This window comes from Haliotis rufescens, unplaced genomic scaffold, assembly GCF_023055435.1.
Source record: "Haliotis rufescens isolate VD_foot unplaced genomic scaffold, xgHalRufe1.0.p SCAF_11, whole genome shotgun sequence".
Classification (NCBI taxonomy): domain Eukaryota; kingdom Metazoa; phylum Mollusca; class Gastropoda; order Lepetellida; family Haliotidae; genus Haliotis; species Haliotis rufescens.
Genome location: NW_025963791.1, coordinates 11,578,725 through 11,604,657, shown reverse-complemented (window position 1 = coordinate 11,604,657; position 25,933 = coordinate 11,578,725). Strand labels below are relative to the sequence as shown.

The following is a 25,933-nucleotide window of genomic DNA, read 5'->3' as shown; positions in this document are numbered from 1 at the left end:
ACAGTAAATATTGGTTTAGGTTGTAATATGTTGGAAGGAACACCGCCTCAAAAGCACTTGACATTTCTTAAGAGGGAGAAACACAGTTCATATTTCAGACGTTTACAAATCTGACACACACATTTAACAACAGCTGAAAGACATTTACTCAGCAGGAAACCACAATGTGTGTTTGACTTGAAAAAGTGTGATCGGATATTGTATGATAGGTCTGTTGAATGTAGCATTCCTGCCTACTGCCTAGTCACACATACTCCACTCTTGGCGATGTCCAAATCAAACATACTCCACTCTTTGCGATGTCCGAATCAAGCATATTCCCCTCCACTACATCACGGCACAACCCGGATACAGCACGCATGTCACGTGGCGTTGCTAGCCCCAGGTCGTCCATCAATACTGGAATAATTCTCTAATGTTTTCCTCTGAAGACAACCCTCACAATCGAGGGTTTTATATCAGGTCAGGTTGTCGATAGGCCCTGACTTGTCATTAACTATACATAATAAGTGAACAGTAGCATGTGCCTGCCCTTTCATTGTATTGATTATATTTCGAAGTCAAGGTGACTTTGTTTCTTAATCCTAATCCAATAAAATTATCTGTGATATTTTGACATTTGATCTTTGACCTGTACAAGGAGTAACCGTCCTGCATACAGTAAGACCTCACCTATCCGAACCGGACGATATTTTTTATTTTTTTTACTAAATGCCATTGTTCATTTATTCTGTTCCGGATCCGGATGGTCATGTGTTCTACATCTTGAACCTACAATCAATCACTTTTAATCACTGAGCTGTGGTAAAGCATCCCTTTCGACACAATTACAGTTATATCACGGTTCAGCTTGAGTGAGTGAGTTAGTATGGTTTTACGCCGCTTTTCGCAATATTCCAGCAATATCACACCATGTCGGGAATCGAACCCGGGTCTTCGGCGTGACGAGCGAACGCTTTAACCACTAGGCTACCCGACCGCCCCAGGTTCAGCTTGAAGTGGGAGGAAGATCGAAGTAGTGCTGTTATCATGCGTTCATAATCTCGAGCGCGAATATGATATAAACCACGGATCATAATCGAAGCAAATCGGAGATTCAACTCGACGGTTCCGTGAAGGTAAGGGGCACAACTCTACACAGTCGCGGCACGTTATACGAATGTTTGTTTGTTTGTTGTGCTTGCTGTTTAACGCCGCATTCAGCCATATTCCATATATATGACGGCGGTCTGTAAATAATCAAGTCTGTACCAGACACTCCAGTGACTGACATCATGAGCATCGATCTACGCAATTGGAATACGATGACGTGCATCAACCAAGTCAGCGAGTCTGTCCACCCTATCCCGTTAGTCACCTCTTACTACAATCATGGGTGGCTGAAGATCAATTCTAACCCGGAATCTTCACGGGGCCGTTATGCTAATGGTGGTTGGTTGGTTGGTTGGTTTACGCCGCACTCAGCTATTCCAGCTATATGACGGCGGTCTGTAAATAATCGAGTCTGGACCAGACAGTCCAGTGTTTGATATCGTGGGCCATCCTTCTCGTACAATTACCCAGAATTCAACACGCTTCAATTAAGCGGATTGGAATGTGGTTTATTGTATGGTGGACAGTTTGTTTGTTGTTTAACGCTGCAATTCTATCTGTATGACGGTGGTCTGTAAATAATCGAATCTGGGCTAGACAATCCAGTGATTGACATTATGAGCATCGATCTACACACTTGAGATATGATGACAAGCATCAACCAATTTAGCTCCCGTTAGTCGCCTCTGACGACAAGTATAGTCGCCTCTAACGACAAGTATAGTCGCCTCATACGACAAGTATAGTCGCCTCTAACGACAAGTATAGTCCCGTGACAAGCATGGGGTGATGATGACCTATTCTAAGGCGGACCCCACTTGGACTCAGTGGACAGTAGTGAAACACCGTGAGTGTTGATGTGACTTGTACTGGACAACACGAACTGCTTAACTCAACACAGCGATTAGAGGATGTATTTTAATCATCCCTGCAGAATCCATATTGACCTATCAGTATCGCCCGATATCGAGGTCGGCTTGTCCCGAACTACTTCGACACTAAGGGACCGGTCATTTATTACAGGTGTGGGTGGGTCGGGTTTTTTATGCACTAAAGTACTGAAAATAGTGCCCCTCCCCTAATGCTTGTCATTTTGACTCTCCCCGTGTCCGTATACATTTTGTCACGACCCTCCCTGAAAAGCACTTTAATTATATTTTATTATATAATGTCCAGTTATTCATGACCCCCACCCCCAAGTAGGTTTACTCTTTTTTTATAATACTCCCCAGAGACTATCATATGTTTTGGTGACCTGTGAATGAATGAAGTATAAAAGTGCATGTACAATTTTATTTCATCCAATATAGTTTATTTTATACTGTACATAATGCATCATAACCCTTGCAAACAATAGTATTAGTATTAAGTCTTAGTCGTAGTCGTAGTCGTAGTCGTAGTATTTGTATATTGTTGGGAAAGTCTTAGTCTTAGTATTAGTCTTGGTATTAGTCTTGGTATTAGTATTTGTATACTGTTGGGAAAGTCTTAGTCTTAGTATTTGTATTAGTCTTAGTATTAGTCTTAGTATTAGTATTAGTATACTGTTGGTAAAGTCTTAGTCTTAGTCTTAGTATTAGTTTTAGTATTTGTAAACTGTTAGGAAAGTCTTAGTGTTAGTTTCAGTATTTGTATACTGTTGGGAAGGTCTTAGTATTAGTCTTAATATTACTATTTGTATATTGTTCGGAAAGTCTTAGTCTCAGCATTAGTCTTAGTATTAGTATTTGTATATTGTTGGGAAAGTCTTAGTCTTTGTATCAGTATTAGTCTTAGTCTTAGTCTGTGTATAGTGTTGGGAAAGTATGTATATTCTTGGGAAAGTATGTTTCAAATTCCCGGTGTACAGTTTGTTCAACTGTTTCAGGTCAGACATAATTACACTAATTTATGAAAGGCTACAACAAGATGGCGACTACTTGATGGGACTTCGCGTTACTGGGCTACAGCGAACGTAGTGTATTTAGCTGTTGTGTTATACATACCAGAGTATAGCCATTGATGAATAGCTGGATAACAATATACTTCCTGGATGAGTGTATGCAACACATCACGCCCATCTTCTGTATCCAAGACGGATGTTGGCCCATCACTGACCTACATGTAATAAGACACCGGCCCAAACCAGCGCGCACACAACACCGACTCGCTGCATGAGAGTTAATATTTGACGAGCACATTTGGGCGTGGAGGTCTTTGCAGCTCTGTGATTGTTGATAGTTCTGCTAGACTTCATGTAACATTGATTGCTCGCGTGCATGACCCGCGGCTGGGAAGAGACAATGTTTTTTTCTATGCACCCTGTCGGTCAAAAAGCCGAAAGATTGATTCATAACATTACATTCCATCACAGAGTTTGAACTGGTTTTGTATAAATTAAGTTTTTGATTAATTGGTCTGCAAGATGTGGAACAACTCGTCATTTCCCTTGCTTTAAGGTCTGGTTGAAGCATACATGTATCCGACCTTCCTTTATAAGTACTGCTGGGCAAAAGAAAATATGCGTATGAATATTGAATTAAAGAAAATAATTACAAACATTATCAAAACGTGTTTTGACTGAAAACAGTCGCTGGAACTCTGCGAACTTAAGGCCTAAAACACAACTTTGATACCTGCATTAAATACATCACTGACCCGTGAAGTTCCCGGGGTAGAACAGGTCTTCAGCAACCCATGCTTGCCGTAAAAGGTGACTATGCTTATCTTAAAAGGCGACTAACGGGATCGGGTGGTCAGGCTCGCTGACCTGGTTGATGCATGTCATCGATCCCAATTGTGTGGATCGATGCTCATGACATCAATCACTGGACTGTCTGGTCCAGACTCGATTATTTTCAGACCGCCGTCATATAGCTGGATTATTGCTGAGTGCGGCGTTAAACAACAAACCAAACAAACAAAACAAAAAAACATCACTACCGGGTACCCATGTCTTGTTTTATTTTAGCCACTGTTAAACATTGGTATGTGCGTTCTTTTGCCCGGCAGTTAACATTGAAACTAAGAGTTATGAGGTTTTTTGAGTGCGGAGGGTATGTTTTTTTATCGTTTGTAGAAATACGCCAGCCATATCACTACATGGGACTACAAGAACGATCTTCACACATTGGATCCACATGGAGTCGAACCCCGATCTCCCACGTGACCAGCCAGCGCTTTTGCCTCTTGGTCTCTCTACTATACCCCTTTGACTTTCGAATGTCGACTGTTCAGTTAAAACATCCGTCCACAGACCGTTTCACAATCGCGGGTATGTTTCCATCCTGGGCCCTGTCCACAAAGCTATCTTAGCGCTAAGTCGTTCGTAACTCCCATCCTTTAACACTGACTTACGACAGTCGTAGCACTAAGATCGCTTTGTGGAACGGGTCCCAGGTTTTACGCAGCGACTATCGTAAGTCTATGCCAAGTATCGGAGTTCCGACGGTCGTAGCGCTGACTGAAGGAACGAAGTCCTGGTGCCGTCGCTAATTGGTGCACTATAATTATTCTGCCGTAAATCCACGTGGGGACATGGGCTAGATCTAACAGGTACCCAGTTACCTATGGTGGTCATAATTAGTGGATCGGGTGGTCACTTTCGAGTTTCGAGAGTGTCATTACACCCCAACAGCGTGGGTGGTTGTTCGCAATATCAGTCACTGGATCGTCTGGGCCAAACTCGATTGTTTACAAGCAACTGTCAATATTGGAATATTGCAGAGAAATGGGGTTAAATAACAAACAGAAATAAATTTAATTTAACGCATCGTTCTTATAATCCTCGTAGCGCTAAGGTAGCTTTTGAACGGATCAATTGAACCGATTGTTGATTTTTGCACTGAACACATACCTACTGGCAATTACAGTCGATAGCCTATCTGTACAGAGGTAGAACAACCCTTCTGCAGAAAAGAAAGGTCCCTGATGTGGATTATCCAAACGACAAACACCATCGGACAGCCTCATCCATTATCGATCCCCTCCCTGTCTGCATCTGGCACGACTTGATGCCCCCCGGCGGTAAAGGTCGTCCAAGGCCGACCTGTAACCCCTGACCGATGACGTCACTAAACGGTTCAGGCTTCCGACATCCACGTGTTACTTCTCCCGATGGAATAAAAAAGGCGCTATTTCACGTCTACATACAAACTCGCCAGTGGTCAGTGTTCCCACGTTCCTGTATTCTCTACATGTCGAATGTCACTGACCGCTACATACTGACAAGTGTAACGTTATGTACTCAAGACAAGGTATTTGTGCTGGCTTCAATATAAACATCTTTCAAAACATAATTTCAAAACTGAGGCGTATGATCTGCAGAAACGCGCACCTTGACAGTTCGTTAAGAAAGGTTATAATGCCTTGTTCTAAATTAGGAAAATCATTTAGAAATTCTTCAAATGTTGGTAAATGTTTGCATGGGCCAAAGCTCTCCTACAATCTAAGATGGAGCCACGCGCGCAGGTCAAAGCATTTGAGCAGAATGTCGGGTGTGTGTTTACCAAGACAAAATGGAGACGGCTGGTTATCGGTGTTTCGGGGTGAAGCGTCCTCATCCCACAATGGAAGAGACATGAGCTATATCTTGAACTCGGCTCGCCTCAATAACATGGGTAATCTCGATCAGCATTTTTGTAATGGAGACACAATAGTTTCACAAGTTAAAGTGACTATCATATTACACAACACAACACGTGTGTGCGTACGCTTGTCCAGACTAGTGCTGGTTTTACAGTGCTAGTCCAGTTTAAAAGGGATACCCCACTCAGACAAGGTATACTCTTCACTCCAAGCCGACCAGTCCTTGTTTCATCCCCTTAATATCGAGCGCCAGGCAGGGTAACAACAAGTACCATCTTTTAAACGTCTTTGATATGACGCGGCCGGGGATCGAACCCCCGACCTTCCGCTCTCCGGGTGGACGCTCTACCATTAGACCACGGAGTCGGAGGTTTAAGGAACATGTTTAAGTCATCCGTCGGGGTGGCAGCTTGGTGTAGGGGGAAACACTACTTGATAATTCTTAGTGAGTGAGTGGGTATGGTTTTGCGCCGCTTATATCAATATTCCAGCAATATCACGGCGGGGGACACAGGAAATGAGCTTCACACATTGTACCCATGTCAGGAATCGAACCCGGGTCCCCACGTGACAAGCGAACGCTTTAACAACAAGGCTACCCTTGCTAAAATTTTGATGTTATGTCGAATATGACCGAGATTATTTGATAATCTAGTGAGTGAGTTTGGATTGATGGCGCTTGGAAACAAAATTCAGTTACATGTCATCTCAATGTTGGAGGAAAGCCCGAAGCGATGCAGGTCATGGACGTTTCATTAGCACTTTTACCATCTTTTCAAGTATTTTGGTATCATGCGACCGGGGGTGGAACCGCTCTCCAGGCAGACGCTCTATCCACTAGATCACGGAGGAGGGCTACATAGTGTATCTATAGATGCCCTGGGGTTGACAAAATAGCGATGCTATCTGTCCATGAAAGGACACATGATGCTCTAACACGGGCACGCGTTTCTTAAAACCTCTTCTGCAACAGTCAGTGAAGAAAAGAAACTGATTAGCGGACAGGTACGCTATTTAGCAACAGGAAAAGGAGCCGAATGGTTAATATGGTGAGCAACAAACAACCCATGCTCTGGTGCAGGTCCGACCACAGAGCCAGGTCAAATGCGAGAACTGATCCTTCCTATGAACTACATCCCTCTCGGCATCCCCACGTTAGGTCCCTTTTTTTCTTCCCTGCTTTGTAAATCCCATTTTACCATGTGATTTCGTTCGAAATATGCCTCTGTTCACCCAGCAGTGAATGGGTACCTGGTAGGATGAGATTGTAACGTAACTGTTAACCTACAAGCGCCCCATAAGGCAACTTGTGCCCCGAGGAACTGAGAATGAAATTCGAAAGCACACTGATCCATAGACCGGGTTATAATGTAGCACTTTGAGCCTTATTTTGGGGGTGGATATGGCCCATTATATATACCGTATTCGACGTAATAAGCGCCCACGGCGATATTTGCTAATATATTGGCTCGTGAACAGTCCAAATTAGCACCCCTTCCGATTGATCAATGTACACAAGACCTATTTATTCGTGTATACGTGTGTTATATGCATCCTTAATTATGGGAAATAAAATTCTGGAAAAATATATCTGTCGTATATAAACATTTCAGGCTGTCAGCATAAACCACGAAATTTAGGATCTTGTTGTTTTTCACCAAAATAGTATTCTAATAAGAGCCCCCTATTTCTAATTTTGAGAGGATCCGTGAAGATCCTGGGTAGAATAGGACTATGCTTGTTGTAAGAGACGAATAACGGGATCGGGTGGTCAGGCTTTCTCACTTGGTTGATGCATGTCATCGAATGCCAATTGCGTGGATTGATGCTCATGATGTCAATCACTGGATTGCCTGGTCCAGACTCGATTATTTACAGACCGCCGTCATATAGCTGGAATATTGCTTAGTGTGGCGTTAAACAAAAAAAATTAATTTGGAGAGCGCCCTGGGCGCTTATTATGTCGAATACTGTATGCACATTATTTGTGGAAATGCCTACAAAAATAACCAGTTTCGGGAAGAATATTCAAATTGCTCACATGGCCCTGACCTTGTGAATATGACTTAAATCATCTTCCCGAGGCAAAGGAGTTTTAAAGTCCAGTTTCCACCCTTGTCGAACTAGCCTGGAATTCCTGGGTTCGATCGTAGCGCCACCAGTGTTTTTTACGAGTCATGTCCCTTCTTAGCCTATCCTATGGACCAATCAGATTCAACCTCTCGTATCAATTGCATTTGTTTCAAACAAAATAGCGGTGCCCAGTCAAGACGATCTGATCGATAATCAAGACCTATAATGTGATGAAACGGGTCTTACATCGCGAAGTGCATCAAATCACATGAGCACCTTGATCAAAAACCTGGAAAATATCTGTTGCCAACGAGTTGGCGGTGCACATAATTTGCAAATCCTGCAATCGACCGAAATCTGCACCACAGTTTACTGACCGGATTTCGATTTATTTGCGCGGTTTGATTGGACTATGAATAGACTCGTTAGTCCAGCCAAAATGTAACTCCATAATACCAGCCTAGTTCGGCAAGGGTGGAAACTGAACTTATATAGTCAGTTAACTCTCTTGGCTCGGGAAGATGACATTAAATCTACCAAATACATGGATGGTTTCTTTGGCAACAAGTCCAAATGAAATGTATGTATTCATCAAACCAAACAAGTTGTAACAACTCCTCTTTGTAATCAGGGACAGGTTCAATGTGCACCGGGAGTATCTATCTATTCACAGCAAGAGAACACACATCCTTATTTAGGCCTGTCACCTGCAGTCAGGGTATTCGTTGCCTAATTTAGCAGTGAGAGACGTCCACCGTGCAGATTATACCCATGTACTCCCTAAACCACCTGCATCTGCCCTTAACCTCAGGTAAACAGTGGAGGCCTGGTGTTGACACACTGCAATTTGCTCACCCAAAGGCTCATCTCATGTCCACAAATACTGGAAATTGCAGCACTCCTTAGAAAGTTGCCTTGATACATGTAGCTCCCCTGTTACGAGTGGAGGCCAAGTCGGGGGTTACATTCAGCATCACAATGTGAAGGGGAGCGCTTACATTTTTTATTTTTTTTAAATGTTTTTTAGTGGAAAGCTGTACAATTCTTCTACTGTAAATCTGATAGGGTGAAGTGAGAATGATTATCTCTCATGTCCGAAATACGTCTAAGTAATTATAAAAATTACATAAGCATAAACAGACTACTTTCTTTATCAGCGAGTTGAAATGGGGTTCAATGTCGCAGAAATGATTATATCACTCATATAGCCACATGGGTGGGTGCTTGCGAGCGTCCCTGCATGTACTAGTCCAAACTAATGCTGTTTTTTTTTGTTCCAGTTCACTAAGATACCATGCCGCAGTATAACATAGATACCCCACTGTGACACAGTAGACTGACTCGGGAGTTTACCTGTCCTTGTTTTATCATCTTAAAGCCGAGCGCCAGGCAGGGTAACAAAAAGTACCATCTTATAGCTTCTTTTGGTATGATGCAGCCGGGATCAAACCATCTTCCGCTCTCAATCAGGACGCACACTATCCACCAGACCTGGGGGGCAGTCCATTCTTTATCGCCAACAATATGCATACCAATATGTGAGTAGTTGTGATGAAATAGTACTATCAGTACATTGGTGAGAGTCCCTTGGAAGAGGATGCAAGTTATATCATTGCATGTCAGCTTAATGTTGTCCATGAAGTTCCGTGTTAGAATAGGTCTTCAGCAACCCATGCTTGTCTTAATATGCGACTTTGCTGGGTGGCCAGGCTCACTGACTTTGTTGATGCATGTCATCGTATCCAAATTGCTCATGATGTCAATCATTGGATTGTCTGGTCCAGACTCGATTATTCACAGGCAGCTGTCATATAGTTTGAATAGTGCTGAGTGCGGCTTATTGTGGGAGGAAGACTCAAAGTCTTAAGATGAAACTTATGGGCACAATGTCTCTCACAACACCAGGTTTTTTTTCACAATCCAAGAATCATATTCAGGAACAATTTCGTATTAAAAAGCAAATAAGTCTAGCACCCCAATATATCGCAACTTTACACAGTGAATTTCAGTGTCTTGGATGACTAGGGTGGGGCAATGACCTGGAACTGTTTCGTGATCATGATACTATTGATGGTGTACATCATCTTTGTTCTTCACAAACACTAACTTGGCTCATTCAGCATTTACTCATAGTGATACAATTAGTACGGTTCCTAGGGAAATCGCCCTGAATAACACATTTTGAAGTGAGGTGAAACCAGAAGGTGTTCAAGATTATGATGGCATGCCTGCTTGTCTGATGTATGTGTGCTAGTCCAGACTAATGCCGATTTTACAGTGCTAGCCAACTGAAATACCATACTGCAATTTCGACATGGATATCCCACTCAGACCCTAGCTATCATTGTTTTATCCACTTAATGCTGAGCACCAGGCAGGGTAACAATAAGTACCATTTTTTAACGTTTTTTAGTATGACTGGGCTTGGGACCAAACCAATGACCTTCCGCTCACTGGGCAGACAATTTCCACTGGACCACTGAGGCGGTCAATAAATTGTGAAATCATGGTACCTTGTTTTGTCACTCAAGAAAAACCTTCCAAAAAGATAATGGTTCTGAATGCAAGGGTTCACTGTATAGCAGGTGTCCAAAAACTGAATTCATACAATATCACACTGGCAACTGTTTGAAGTTTTAATGTACATTCATTGTCAACAAATGCATCACCTTCCCAGAATAAAATAAAGTAAACAGAATATATAACAGAACTTGTCAAGTTTAACAACATGCATTATTTGTAAACCATCAAAGTTTTCAAAATAAATATTAATTCATTACAGCTGACACTTAAATCTAACCTTCTTTCTTTAATTGAGTTGACAAATAATATATTCTTTAACCAATCAGTAACCTGCTTACTGAGAAAAGACCCCTGCAACGAAATCTCAGCAAATGACATGACAATATGTGAACAAAATGAGGGGTACAAACAGTTTCTCAAACAAAACAATTTCTCATACAAGTTCTCATAAATCAACAAAACGTACTTGTTTGCTTGTTTGGTAATGCTTTCCTAGCTACAGGGAGCAGGCATACGCTGCCAACAATTTCATTCAACTCGTAGGAAGCAGCACAAGGTGCCTACAGAGATCCAAGTAGATGAGGGGAGCCCGAGGGGAGCTTCACACCACGATGTGTCATGTTGAACCCCAGACTGGAGCATGGTGTGCTAACACTCTCCCCACTCACCTACCAGCATGTGCTGATCAATAATCACATGATCATTTCCATAACAAATCACCATTACTAATGATTTATATAATGAACATAAATATGCAGTATTTGGAGATAAATAGTTCACATCAGCCACCTTCATAGACAATCTTTGCACAGGTAATCTTCTCAAGTCAATCAGCAATTTTTGAACTTCCTAACCAAAACAATTGGTCGTCTTGTATATGTAAATGCTTGAACCTGAATATTAGGTACAGAAAACTATGGTTATAACAAACTCAAAGGATCAATAATCTTAGTTCATTATATCCACCATTCGTTAAACATCTTTTATTAAGTCATGTGACATGTTAATCGATAAATGTCGAAAGTGTGCACTGTACATTACAGAATATATCCACTTCAATCACTGTTACTATTGTAACTGAGGGTGTCATTTGAGCACAAGGTGTCAGTACTTAAGAGTAACTCAATTGCCTTGATCTGTTTATTGACGCTTTGAACAGCAGCGCTTGGCCGCAGATGTTTTGATAGGCATATTGGTGACACATGAGGAACTCAGCTCAGGGATTAACAGTTCGTTATACACTTAAACATTAACGATAACAGTGTACACACGGGACCACAAGGTAAGTTCGCTATATCCATTTTTTCGTTATAAGTGAGTGAGTGAGTTGGGTTTGTCGCCGCTTTTAACAGTATTCCAGTTATAATGTCGCGTGTCAGCTTAATGTGGGAGGAAAGCCCGAAGTGATGCAGGTCTCAGACGTTTACCACTTCGGTGAAACCCACGACCACGGGTATGGTGCTGACAAACCTAGAAACATAATCAGGGCGAACCGGGATCGTTATAAGTGTGTTCGTTATATCCATCAACCTTATATGAAAAAAAAATATATCGCAAATGGCAGGGACCAAAAGTTTGTGTGTTATATCTGTCAGTTCGTTAAAAGCGTGTTCATTATAAACGTAGTTTACTGTACATGAGAAAGTTAAGGCTGCGCCACCTCCATTCAGGAGGAAACCTAAACATGCTGATGTAAAGTCAGGGAAAAGTACTCTGATTTACACAAGCTGAAGTCATTCAAAGGAAGTACCGACACAGCTTTCAGGAATAGGATTATCAAGACATTTGGGGACATAAAGGCTACACATATTGCACCAATGTCAACAATAAACCAGAGTGTTGGTCTGAAGACAGTGGCAGAACCTCTTAACCACCCTGTTTCAAGTGTTTCAAGTGCTACTGCTATGTACAACCTAGTACAAGTCTTTCAGCCATGGCACAGAAGAATGACGTATTCAAACACCAAGTTATGTTGTTCACATTATGCACATAAATATTCAAAACTTTTTATCTCATCCGTATTTTTGACAAAAATTCAAGAAAATGTTGCTGATTTGATACATAGGAAAACTAGACATAAGAATGTATAGGCCATGTATAGGCCATGTATTGTTATGTGGACTTATGATGATCTGGAAGGTGCCTCCTTAGCTAAAACGAGCATGGGTTATTGCCTCTTTGTACAATATTTCAGTTTAATAGTAGACCGATACCATTTGGGTAAAACCCAGGAGCTTGGGGGTGGTTCTGGGAACAAGGGGCATAACTCAGCACCTTAGACAACTTGTGTACCCATGACCCCAAACAAACGGTCATGTAAGACCATCAAAAGAACCCACTATCACATTTGTTCCAGTCCAGGCTATACATTGGTTAAAACAAGGCCATTGAATTAACATCATTTCTAACAAAATTAAACATCTTGCACTGTTAGAGGAAGTTCAAGATGCATAGAGATAGATCAGCCTCACTTGGGGCCTATGCGGACCATCTCACAGGGGATCATGTCTGAAGCTCGGAAACTGTGTGGCAAGGGTCAGAAAAGAACACACACCTTAACTGCCCGGCGTGACACAGATGAGAACAACATATAATTCATGACATACATAGGGTCATCCTGCAAACAGAGCCTTGTTCACCATGGCACCATGACTACCAAGACTACCATGAGTCCATGTCACAGATACAGTCTTAGTGCTAGGACTGCCAGTTTAAACAGAGGACAAGTGAACTTGATGCAACAATTGTCGTAAACCAATAGTTTAACAGGCTGATGAATGTTGTAATGCCATGATCACTTGTTGGAACATCATGACTCGTTGCCTCATCACATCACAGCCCAGCTGCCCACCTTATTGACTTACACTGTCCATCTCCCACCCAGATGCTGGTGTGGAGCTAGTACCTCTTGGACGCCACACACTACGGAGTATGTACACATATTAACATATTCACACTGGCATTCATACAATTGCATAATTCACACAAACAGTACATTAGCAAGATCTCAAACAGATGGACATTGAATCTGAAAAAGATTCATGCTCAAGTTCTTGTATGTGGTGTAAAATGCTTACAAGGACTGTTCAGACAAGTTCAAAATCAAGTTGAACTGAGCATATACACAAACATATTTCTGTCAGAAAACATTTGGAATCAGTTCAAAGTGACATGCTGCTCTTAACACTGTTAAACCGCTGCAATGCCACTACAGTCACAGAGTTTGTATTTTGGGTCTTTGAAAGGGGTTCACTGGTCATTCCAAAGAATCACGAATATGGATACATGACTCATAAAATGATACACCATATACAACTCATCACAGGTCAATTATTGATAAGGATCAACAAAAACACTTCTCAAGTAAACATTAATAAGGATAAGTAGACCTAAAATCGAGGTAGTCCGAAAATATGAAACATGTTTCTTAAAATAATGAAAGGACAAAAGTGAGGAATACTGGCTATATAAATGTGTTAAAATTAATCTGGTAGCAGACTAGGAAACTTTCTTATGGACCAGTGATGTTTAGGTAGCATTGCTTCGGGCCACCGGAAAATGTTGAAGGGAGGTAACTTTGAGGTGAATACCATCAATGGAAGAATGAGTTTCCGTACTGCTGTGACTCTCAGTACTTTAAATGAAGTTTCAAACATCCACACTCCACAATGTCAGAGCTCTGTTCTCCAAATCTAACAGACTAACATACATTGATGTACTTGGCCACAGAACTGTCCCAGCTGTCTCTCCTGCAAAAATATACATCTTTTCTTTGTTCACTATCCTTTCTCATTGAGCATGAATCTAATGCCATGAAAATACAAAACAGATACAGACACTTGTGCACTTCACACTGAGTTGAGAGATCTTACACAAATATATATGCCATGATTTAGGATAAGCTTTCCAATGGATGACTATGTGACACGCTTGCACCTTCATGATTCTCCGAGACAAAATACTGGTAAAAGGCAGGGAACAGTTGGAGACTATGGGATGTAAGGAAGCATCACCATGACAGCATCACCATGACAACATCAACAACAGACAGGATAAGTTTTACAAGGAAAAGGAGAGAGTGGTAATAGGAATTGACTGACTGACATGATTCCATTGTCTTCCAGTTACTGATGAACTGGAGGAGACCCTGGACATATTTCACAACATCAGATCATTCCATTCACTTTTGAATAGATCTTGGTAGTTCAACTTTTCTGCATAGCTTATAACCATGGTTACTTTATATATACAACCAGATTAACCATTCCAAATCAAACATATTAGGTAACAGTACAGTTCAATCTGTCACCATTCCTCTCAATGGCAAAGTGACAGAAGTCAAAAGTGATGCAGGTCCAACACTTTGGTGAAGCGAGTTAGCATGGAGACGCTGACAAACTAATGATCATAAACAGGGAAATCCTCTAATTTAAAATAATATAAGCAGATCCTGGCAACTGCACAATGAACTACGGCGTCTTCAACCACAGCATTACACATTACCCAGCAAATGGTTAAGATAGAACCTGTCTGACAATAAGGCTTTTTCAAAGAAATGGAGTCTTTTAAAAAAAAAGTCTTTTTCTTACACTAAGGACTTCATGTAGTCCATTTCAACGCATAGCATCACTTTGACAACTGTCACAGACTCTAAAAACACCAGGACTGTTTATCTCATCAGATACACAGACAGTACAAGCACCCCCATTCATCCATCTGCTCATCCATGCATCTACTTCTTGCCCCCGCCCCAAAGCCAGCCCTTGACGAAGCCCGTGATTCCTCCTGCAGCCTTCTTCTGCTCCATCTTCTCTTCCAGGGAGGGGAACTCAACATGATTCAACGCAAGGTCAAAGAATAAAGGTCGACAAGGAATAGGCTTGAAATCTGGTGGGAACGCTGTTATATTCGGCTTCTTGCTGGTCAAAGACTTATCTTCTGCAAATGTGTCCAAACGATCTTTGAGAGGCTGAAAAAACACCATACAAAATAATTATTGAAAACAACTTCAGCTACACCTTTTTGAGGGAATGTTAATTGTTAACATAGAAACCTTCATTTTAAGAATACAATAAATGCCTAGTCAAAACAGAGGGCCATCAAAGTTATCTGCCCTTTCAAATGTCAGCAAGAGGCCTATTGATTAACCAACACAAATTGAGGGTGACAAAAGTTACCTCCCCTCAATACCATAATATCTCTATCTTTCTTCTTTGCTTGGTGAATCTTACCCTCTTGTCACTAGATGGCAGCACCCCAAGGCTGTCAGCAGCATCATCCGTCTTCAAGATACTGGAGGCGTGGCACGAATACATCAGTCCATTGACGTCTTTCACCAGCTCATTCAGATTGGCTACTTCACCCTGACATACAAAGTAAAGTCAACGTTTAGTTTGATGATTATATTAGGGTGCTCTCAGCAAAGGTCCCACTATATTTAAAGCTACACCAGACAATCCACTGATTGATAGTGTGAGCAACAACCCACACCCTCTGGCGACACCATCAACCAAAACACCGAGCCTGAACACCAATCCACTAAGCTGCCTCTTACGACCAGCATTGGTTGCTGGGAACCTATTCTAGCTGCTGCTCACATTCCACAGATATTTCGATCAATGAATATATTCTTAAAAAAAACTTATGTTTCATGCTGCATATTTATTTCTTTGAATATACAAACCAGTATTAAACATGTTAAAAGACAACAAATTGCATCCTTTAGATGGAAAATAACACTGTCCCTTTGGAAGACAATTTTTGATTAAGACCTTTGTTGTTTAACGTCGCATTCAGATATACTCTGTAAATAACCAAGTTTTGACCAGACAATCAAGTGATTGATATTGTGAGCAATAACCAATGCTGTCAGGGTACAATGACACGCAAGACACCGAATCTGACCAATCAATCCATTTGGTTGCCTCTTATGACCAGCATAGGTTTGCTGAGTATCAAAACTAACCTGACATCCCCACGAGGGGGAAATGAAGATTAAATATCACCAACCTTAAACATCCCCTGGGGTTTCAGCTTCTTGTACCCTGACAATGCTTTGTCTGCATTAGTGATTGTCCGTTGATACAAGGCTATGGCTTCAGTCCATTTCTTCGCAGCAGAGTACGACTGAGCAATGTAAAAGGATCTGCAAGGACAAAGTGTGATAATGCTGCCTTTAATATATCATTCTTAGCATGGGGAGTGAGTATGGCCAATACATCATCATGAACAATATCTCAATTGAATACATGACACTTTTTTATGGATTACAACTTCTTTTATTCAGTTATATCACAGCACACATCAGCTCAATGAGGTTAAGCACTTTCAGGCAACAAACAAAAGCATTGTAACTGGAACGAGGATTGAATTAAACTCACAAGCAGAGGATCCTCACAGAAAAGGGAGACAACTCTGCATGGGATTTTTAAACCTTAAAATCAATGGGCCATCAATATCCAAAGTGACTAGTTTGTTTCAAATGACACACGTTTTATCCATACCACTAGTCTCAGAATGATATGGATTCAGCACCACACCACAGTGTGCGCACAGCTCTCAGTAACTCAGAAATATGAACTAGTAAGCGTTTTGTTAACATCATATCCTTTCACTTACCTAGATGCTTTAAAACTTGTGACTCTGGTTGTGATTTCCTCTAACAATGAGGGACTTTCTTCTAACCCATGAAGATTGGGTATATCATTTAAATTCTGAAAGGTAAACAAACATCCTATTAAGAGATGATGATCAGAGGGAGTAAGTTGGGTTTAACGCCGCTTTTAACAGTATTCCAGTTATATCACGGTGTGTCAGCTTAATGTGGGAGGAAAGTCTGAAGTGATGCAGGTCTTCAACATTACCCATTTTGCTGGGGCTATGGTGCTGACAAACCTAGTTATAATTGGGGCAAACCGTATCATCATGATCAAAGGCGTCTGGCAAGTCCAAGGGAAGCAACTCTGCATAGAGAAATATGGTGCCTCTGGACGACTGGGCCACCCAACCACCCACAGAAGATCAGGACAACATATCAAGAATACACCACCACCCTGAATAAAGTGAGTCAATGAGTTGGTATTTCAGTTATATCACAGCATGTCAGCTTAATGTGGGAGGAGAGCCCAAAGTGAAGCAGGCCCCAGACGTTTACCACTTCGGTGAAACCCACGAGCACGGGTATGGTGCTGACAAACCTAGAAACATAATTGGGGAGAACCGGGATTCGAACCCACAATCATAGGTTTCTTGCATGCCCATGGGATGCAACTCTGCATAGCAAATCATGGCACCTTTGACGACTGGTCACACACACCCCCACTCGGAATAAGTGTACTCAGTGCTTACGCCACCTCACCTGAATAATGATGTCGTACAGCCTAACGAGGTCCTGGGGCTTGGTGATCTTCCTGCCCTCCTCCACCAGCTTCCCTGGCAAGTAGTTCTTGAGGTTGTCTATCAGCAACAGGTTCCTCTCCACAGTCTTGGTGAGCCGCAGGTACGTCAGGTAGGAGTGCAGGTAGTGCTGATTGGAGATCCTTCCTTCCACAGGCTGGCCGCGGGTCACAGCTTTAAACACCTACACAAACATTACTCTACTGTTAATCTCTGTCTTTAGATGGTGAAAAAATATATAGGCATTTCAGGATTTTTTTAACATAAACACTAGGGAAGAGAATATATGGATGTCAGCTTCTTTTTTATGAGGAACACAACTTAGTAACCTACTGTCACTTACTTCCTAACCTGTCTTATCATAGCAATACCGGCCATATACCATCTTCATTGTGAGAATGAAAATTTGAGAGTGGGGTAGAATGATAGAAACTCGCTAAATTTATCACAAACTGAGAATGGACAATGACAATGTTTACATTTATATATATTGGATATATTTCCCATATCATTTCACACTGAATTCAATGACCACTGTCATGCATTACACGACTGAAAATGCAGGACAACTTGTATTTGTAAATGATCGGCACCCAAAAAAATAATAGTTCGCAGGAAGGTGCAATGACTTTCCATGAACCCAGTGATGAGGCTAGTTTTATCTCTGGGTTGGGATCCCCATATACATAGTATAATGTACCCCAACTGTACCTGATCGTCATGTAGAGCATCTCGCAGGGCCTGCTGGGCATCAATACACTCCTTCAGCAAGGATTCATAAATGGACACTTTAGTCTCATTATTGTCTGCCGACTCCAGTTCCTTGGAGCTCTCCTGCAGGTTGAGGAGGAAGACCCTAACAGACTCCGTTTTCACAGGCACCGTCCGTCCCTGCCATGTTATCTCAGACAAGGTAGCCGCCTGCTTCTCTCGGGTCTGAGACAGAAGGTCCTACACAAAGAAGAGTTTCTCTCATGGGAACATGCGCTTCATATACAAAATAGTACTCAATCTTAGTGTCTTCCATGTTCTATTCATCTCTCAGAGAAATAATTTGATATTTGTCTCATGCCACAGTCAGCAAAACTAATATCACTGTTGCTGCAATGATCAAGTCTGAACAAAGCAAACCACACATTGTAACTAGGTGCGGTGAGGTGAGATGAGGGGAAAATGGGTTTAACACCACGTCCAAGATTATTGCACTTATGTTTTGTATCTGCTTGTACTAGTCTGGAGTGATGACGATTAATAGTGCTAGCCTACTGAGATACCATGCCGCAGTTTAACATGAATACCTCACTCAGACACAGTATACCAATTCCGAGCCGACCAGTCCTTGTTTTAGCCCTTTAATGTCGAACGCCAGACAGGGTAATAACAAGTACCATCTTTTAACGTCTTTTGGTATGACGCGGCCGGGGATCAAACCCCGGACCCGCCGATCTCCATTGTAACTAAAGCTGTAACGATTCACCAATACCTACATTATCGTCGATACTAAGGTAAAGATGATACTTGAATGGTCAGTTAGTGACATTGTGAAACGCAATAATAGAACAAAAACTGATGGAGTGACTGCCTGTAACGGCAGGAGCAGCACAGAGCAACGTGTAAGCCTGGCGGAACAAGAGGATGTGGTGATGGAGGATGCCTGCTACTATTACATTTAATATAGCAATCCCTTCATTTAAAACTGTTTTGCTCTTGTTTTTTTTGCTTAAAGCAGTTTTGTTTTTGATACAATAAGTAAATGCATGAATCCGGAGGTTTTAGAGTTAAATTTCAGTGTTTCATCATTTCTTACTTTTTGTTTGTGTATCATGATACCCTTGCTATTGTCAGTCTGTATCGTGATATGTATCGTATCGCAAGATACCAGGCGATACTCAGCTCTAATTGTTACTTTATTTCAGTCAGTAGCATGTGGCATGATTCAGCTCACACAAAACCCACATGGAAATAAGTGAGGCAAAATGAGTTCTAACATTTCATTCAAGATAAATGCACTTAGATAGCAACATGTCTACATTTAAATATAATTGTGAAGTGAATTGTACAGATCAAATTATTTGTTCCACTTACGTCCAGTTTTGATGTAAGTTGGTCCTCTCCAGACTTGAGCCTCATGTTCTGGAGGTCTCGAATGGCGGACTCGTCTCCGATGTTGTAGGCACAGTAGCGTATATTGGGGGAGATCTCCTCCACGCGAGACTGGTACAGCACCTGCAGGTCCTCTGTCAGTGCTCCGGACAGCTTCTCATAGATCGTCCTGAAAGCAGCAGCCATGTCTTATACAACAAGTCATGATCAGAGGTAATCAGTGAGTGAGTATGATTTTACGCCGCTTTTGGCAATATTCCAGCAATATCCCAACAGGGGACACCAGAAATGGGCTTCACACATTGTACCCATGTCGGGAATCGAACCCGGGTCTTCGGCGTGACGAGCGAACGCTTTAACCACTAGGCTACCCGACCGCCCCGGGGACACCAGAAATGGGCTTCACACATTGTTATCATGTCGGGAATCGAACCCAGGTCTTCGGTGTGACGAGTGAATGCTTTAACCACTAGGCTACCCAACCACCCCCATGCGTGAGTGATTGAGTATGGATTTACGCCGCTTTTAGCAATATTCCAGCTAATCACGACAGGGAACACCAGGAATGGGCTTCACACATTGTAACCATGTCGGGAATCGAACCCAGGTCTTTGGTGTGACGAGCGAACGCTTTAACCACTAGGCTACCCGACCGCCCCCCATGCAAACAGTGACCTGGTAATAACCTTGATACAAATAATTTAAAAGTCTGCAACAATTCCCTTACTTAGCACTAGTGTACTGTTCCATAGCATTCTCCCAACTTGACGATTCAAAGTAGAGAGAACCTTTGATCCATGCATTGTAGGCCTGAAAATAAACAGAAAAGTTCAAAATGTTGATCAAACATTTCAAGTATACATGATACCCATATTTGTTTGTTGGTTAACCCTACACTGAACAATATTCAAGCTATGTAATGATGATAATGTTTTAAGACGGCGACCTGAAAACAGTTGCGTTTGGACCAGACAAAGCAGTGATTGATGTTTTGTTCTGTTCTGTAAAGGGACAACGACACACAATGAATCAAATCACCAAACCTGACACCCCGATCCATTAACACACCACACATGACCAACATAGGTTGCTGGGGATCTATTCTAACTGTGTTTCACTAGAGGGGAAATAATGCAAAATAATGTAATAAAACTGACAAAGACAAAGGGATAACTACTGCACTTAATGAGCATGTGATGATGAATACACAGGTTTCTGGTATCCCAAAGGGACGCAACTCTGGCTTTTAAATTGCAGTGTCTTTGTCCACTGACCTGACACTCCAGCTTCGTCCGTGCATCACACTTGGGGCTGTCACTAAGGGCACTCAGTTCACCTGCATGCTGCACAGACTTCTGGAGACGCGCCATCAAGTGGAACCTTTTCCTTGGCTCCGTGTTGGCCTCGGACTGGAGCTGCATTGCAAATGCCCATGCCCTCTCAGCAGAGAACAGTGGTAACTGAAGGTATCTGGAATAAACAATTACACAAGGACAGTTAAAGGTTAATTACCTAATGGTAAAAGTGGTAGTCCACAAGGAAATGTCTCTGGTCTGTCTTGCAGTCTCAGGCAATCAGACATACATTAATTCAAACCCTGCAAGTCATGCTAATCGGATGTTATGATTCTCCAACAGTTGGTACACTGCAATACTGTTTCACAATGTTTGGTTATGAGGCTGTGTATTCAGAGTTCATTCTGGACTTGAAAAGAAAATCTGATGGGCCTTTACAGATAATATAGATGACACACGACATACGTTTTTCGTCTGACAGTTTAAACCACAGGTAAAGTTCAAGCCAATTCCTTTGAAACGCGAGGTGAATATATACTTAATTTCGGGGTCTTCTACAGGGTCAAGTAATTTCATTGAATGAACTTTGTTTTGATTCAGAACGATACACAAATGCAGCTGTCAGACATTTATCGTGCTAATGATAAGATAAGTTTATGACATATTATATATAATACACAGAAACACATTTTATTGCAGATACATTTCCTTCACATCCACACTTTACAAAAATAAATGCAGAAATACCAACCACACAGGTCATTTTGAGACACCATTACTCATTACACAATGAAATCATCCATCCATTCAGTGAGTGAGTTGGGTTAAACACAGCTTTTAACAGTATTACAGTTACATCACGGCGTGTCAGCTTAATGTGGGAGGAAAGCCTGTGATGCAGGTCTCAGAAGTTTACCACTTCGGTGAAACCCAAGAGCATGGATATGGTGCTGGCAAACCTAGAAACATAATCGGGGCAAACCCACAATCATAGGTTTCAGACGTGTCCAAGGGACGCAACTCTGCACAGCAAATCCCGGCTCCTTAGACGACTAGGCCACCTGTGCCGCCCCACCCCCTCCCATTCAGAGGATGTGTTAAAATGGTATATGTTTATAACCTGTTAACTGACAGACAAGATAATGTGGCATGACATAAGACACTCATGAAACAGTTTAGATCAGCAAAAACAAAGCCCCATTCAATTGCTACATTGGGGGCTCATCATGCTCAATACCTTGGATCTGTAAGCATTTCTATGCTGATTTTCTTTGGTTGAACTTTGTGTTTACTACCCTGTGGAAAGTGTAGAGACTTGCGTATTCTCCTGATTCTCCTTGAGCAGTAACTCCTGCAAAACACATACACGAACATGTCACAGCCTGGTGTTGCTTGATGCCAACCTGCATTTATTCCCAATCCTATTCACCATGTGTTTACACTTTATTATTGTTGTGGCATTATTGCACCTAAACAAGCTGAATGAGAGAACTTCTAATTTCTTCAAATCAGAATAAAACAATTAAACATTGGTAGGGATGGCTGAAAAGATTGATAATCAGAAATATTGTTGATGGAAAAAAATATCAACGATTTATTGATATTAAATTATTGTCACTGACAATAACTTACATAAACTATTGTAATGAAATAAAGTTAAGATTTACCGAAACAGATTTGTTAATGTCAATAATGCCAATAGTCGAAGACGGAAAGCAACCGTTTATGTTGTCTCAAATGTCCACAAAGTAACCCATGCATAAATGAGTCACTTCTCACATGTGACGTGAAATATATTGACTTCTTTCGGGAGTTTCTATCATATTTGCTTAAAAGTTACTTCTCCGATATTTATTGATATTTAGTTAGCGATTATCGATCTCTATAATCCATACCGATAGCCAGCCCTAATGATTGGGAAAGTCAGGTTCAAATATTGTGCAGAATTATCAAGAGAATTACCAACAATCAGAACACTGACTAAGTATCTGTAACCAGGTTGTCTCACCTGTAACGCTGATAGTCTCCATGTCTGAGACCATGCTGTTGCTGTGCCTCTTTGATTAACTGGAGAACTGAAGACAGAATGTACACAAATAAACACAATAATACTCTTAAGAAAATAACACATCTACAATGTCTAGCTCTAGGTGAGGTGAAATCAGGTTAAACGTCTCCCCCTAGATTGTTGAACTCATACAGTGGTGTGCATACACATGATACATGTGTGAGTAGCTGCTTTTACTAGTACGGAGAAGGCTAGCCAACTGAGATACCCTTCCAGTGAGTTTACCTCTGGTATCCCACAATACTGACCCCTAGAGAGCTGGGCCTTGTTTCATCCCCTAAATGCTGAGTGCTATGTAAGGTAACAAGAAGTACCACCTCTTCCGTGTGCGAAATACGCATCAGTTGGAAAGCGCACGTTAAATCTCCAAAGTAAGTAAGTAAGTAACCACCTCTTTGACACAACCAGGGGATCAAACCCGACCTTCCACTCTCCAGACAGATATTCTATCCACTACACCACAGAGATGGTCATGTACTTCTTGACCAAACTCATTATTTCGTGTATAATGCGCACCCCCTTCTACACAGCTGTGTTTTTTGGAAAAAAAAGTGTGCACTATACACAAGAAAATATGGTAACAGCCAAGTTGAGTTAACACTGTATCCGATTGTCAGAAAACAAGAAACATCATAATCATATTATAATCACAGGTAATGAGGGTTTTTTTTATCAGTAAATATTCACATAAAATGCTGTGGGTCTGAAAAAAATTCCATGTGTCCTTTCAAAATGTATACTTATCGAACATGTTCCAGTGACTGAAAATATATTCTGTCTCTTAGTATTACAAAGAATCAAAGACCCCTACCCCTCTGAACATATAACACTAACCAGTCTAACATACATCATTTAACATGGCAAAATGTACCTTACAAGGATGATGATATATATCATATATAAAATATATACTAATTTTCAGAAACTGGAGAGGGTTAATCCATTATTATCATGATTACTGCTATCAGTGTGTCATTACTAATGTGATCAATATATGATTATCTGCTAGTGATGTCATCACTCTTTACCATGTTTACCAACATATGCCATTGTCATGATTATAAACATGTCATCAATCCAAACAGAGCAAGGCTTTGATTGACATAGAAACTATCAAATTGATAGTTAATCACATAGAGCACATTCCACCAAATAACATGAACAAATATTTGACAGGTGTATGTCTGTTGCTTATATTCAGCTTAAAGATGTATTTTTTCAAACAGCTGATAGCTACACAATACCAATGACATGGACCCATGAAGATCCAAATCAGGACTTTAGCAATCCATTCTAGTCGTAAAGCCAACTAACGGGATCAGGTGGTCAGACTTGCTAACTTGGTTGATGCATGTCATCGCATCCTAATTGCGTAGAGTGATGCTCATGATGTCAATTACTGGATTGTCTGATCCAGACTCAATTATTTACAGACTGCTAATAGCTAGAATATTGCTGAGTGCGGCATTAAATAACAAACATACACAAACAAACCAAGGATATGATGGATCAAAGTTTTTCATGGTTTTTTTTCAAGAATTAAATAAATATTGCAGATATTGACATTCAAACACAAAAACTGAATAATGCATTGACTGCATGTTCCGATTATTTAGACGTTGCATACCACCTAAGTATTAAGTCAGCACCTTCTACAGAAATGGATGAACTGTTGATGTGAACCATATGGGAAAATTGATAAGTGAATGTTATGTCTATTGGCTTCAATATCAACATATACACAATATGGTCAACATCGTCAAAGGTTTTATCCGTGGTCAGTTCTTTTCTCTTGTCACAGCTTGCAGTCATCAACACATATAACACAAAATGTGTTGTAAGAACACTAAATGAGTTTCGACTTAACAAATCCATCTGTTCAGGTTTGCAAAAATTAGTCACATGTTTGAACATATTGGTTTCTGTCTCTTTAGACTTATGATATGCTTGTTCACTCAGGAAGAAGAAACATTCAAGGTAATTATCTATTGTTCATTTGCATACCTTCTACCGTAAATGACTGAGGTATTGCTTGGGTAGAAGTCGTCTGTTCGCCAGACATTTCACTTTCTTGGCCCACGCTTTCCCCTTCACCCGCCATCTTGGTTTCTGACACGACAAATGATGCCGCGCCCCCTACCGGAAGTATATACTTGGGACATAACTCTCAATGCCCCAAGGCTACAGTGGATGGATCATGCAATATTTACCAGCCGCTCAGATTTTACGCGTATTAAAAAATACTTAAATAAGTCAGTTTGCGATATAGACAGATTTGATTTTTAATGTGTGAAAAGATGAATATCTATAAGACAAAAAGTGTGTCTGATATTTTGGTTTAAAATTAATTGTCGGGTTATGATATTATTATTTTAAATTTTTTTCATCACAAGAATGCAAGGTCATTTTGAGAATTAACAAGTATATTTTATGCCTCCTGTTTAAGTAGTTATTTCAAGAAACATATACCTAGTGTCAGAACTTGTATTTGACAACATAAACTGTATTTGTTTGACGTTTGAAGTTAAAGATACACAAGGTATAAAATAGACTTACTATTTATTCCAGTCTGAAATTTTCCGTCGTCATATAAATAGAATATCGCTGAGTACGGCTTTAAACACTCACTCTTACTCACTCACGGTAAACCTTATGTTTTAAGGCGCTGATTCACTGTCCAGAGTTGCATCCCTTTTTGACCTGATGAAAGCCTTGGTTTGTTAACATCATACTTAACTTGTGGGTTTCACCGAAGTGGTAAACGTCTAAGACATGCGTAGCTTTGGATTTACCTCCAACAGTAAGCTGACACGTCGTG

The 25,933-nt window shown here is 41.0% G+C and overlaps 1 protein-coding gene across 1 annotated transcript; it reads right to left on the bottom strand.

The window, feature by feature from the left end:
- Positions 1-10,353: 10,353 nt before the first annotated feature.
- LOC124141163 (signal recognition particle subunit SRP68-like) lies at positions 10,354-25,231 on the bottom strand. The gene is made up of 12 exons (XM_046509079.2): positions 25,120-25,231; positions 23,056-23,122; positions 22,285-22,398; positions 21,027-21,222; positions 20,480-20,562; positions 19,735-19,921; positions 18,361-18,600; positions 17,612-17,833; positions 16,873-16,967; positions 16,264-16,399; positions 15,486-15,617; positions 10,354-15,223 (listed from the first exon to the last, which is right to left on the bottom strand). The coding sequence occupies exons 1-12, from the start codon at positions 25,214-25,216 to the stop codon at positions 14,987-14,989; spliced, it is 1,806 nt and encodes a 601-aa protein (XP_046365035.1). The 5' UTR covers positions 25,217-25,231; the 3' UTR covers positions 10,354-14,986.
- Positions 25,232-25,933: the final 702 nt, after the last annotated feature.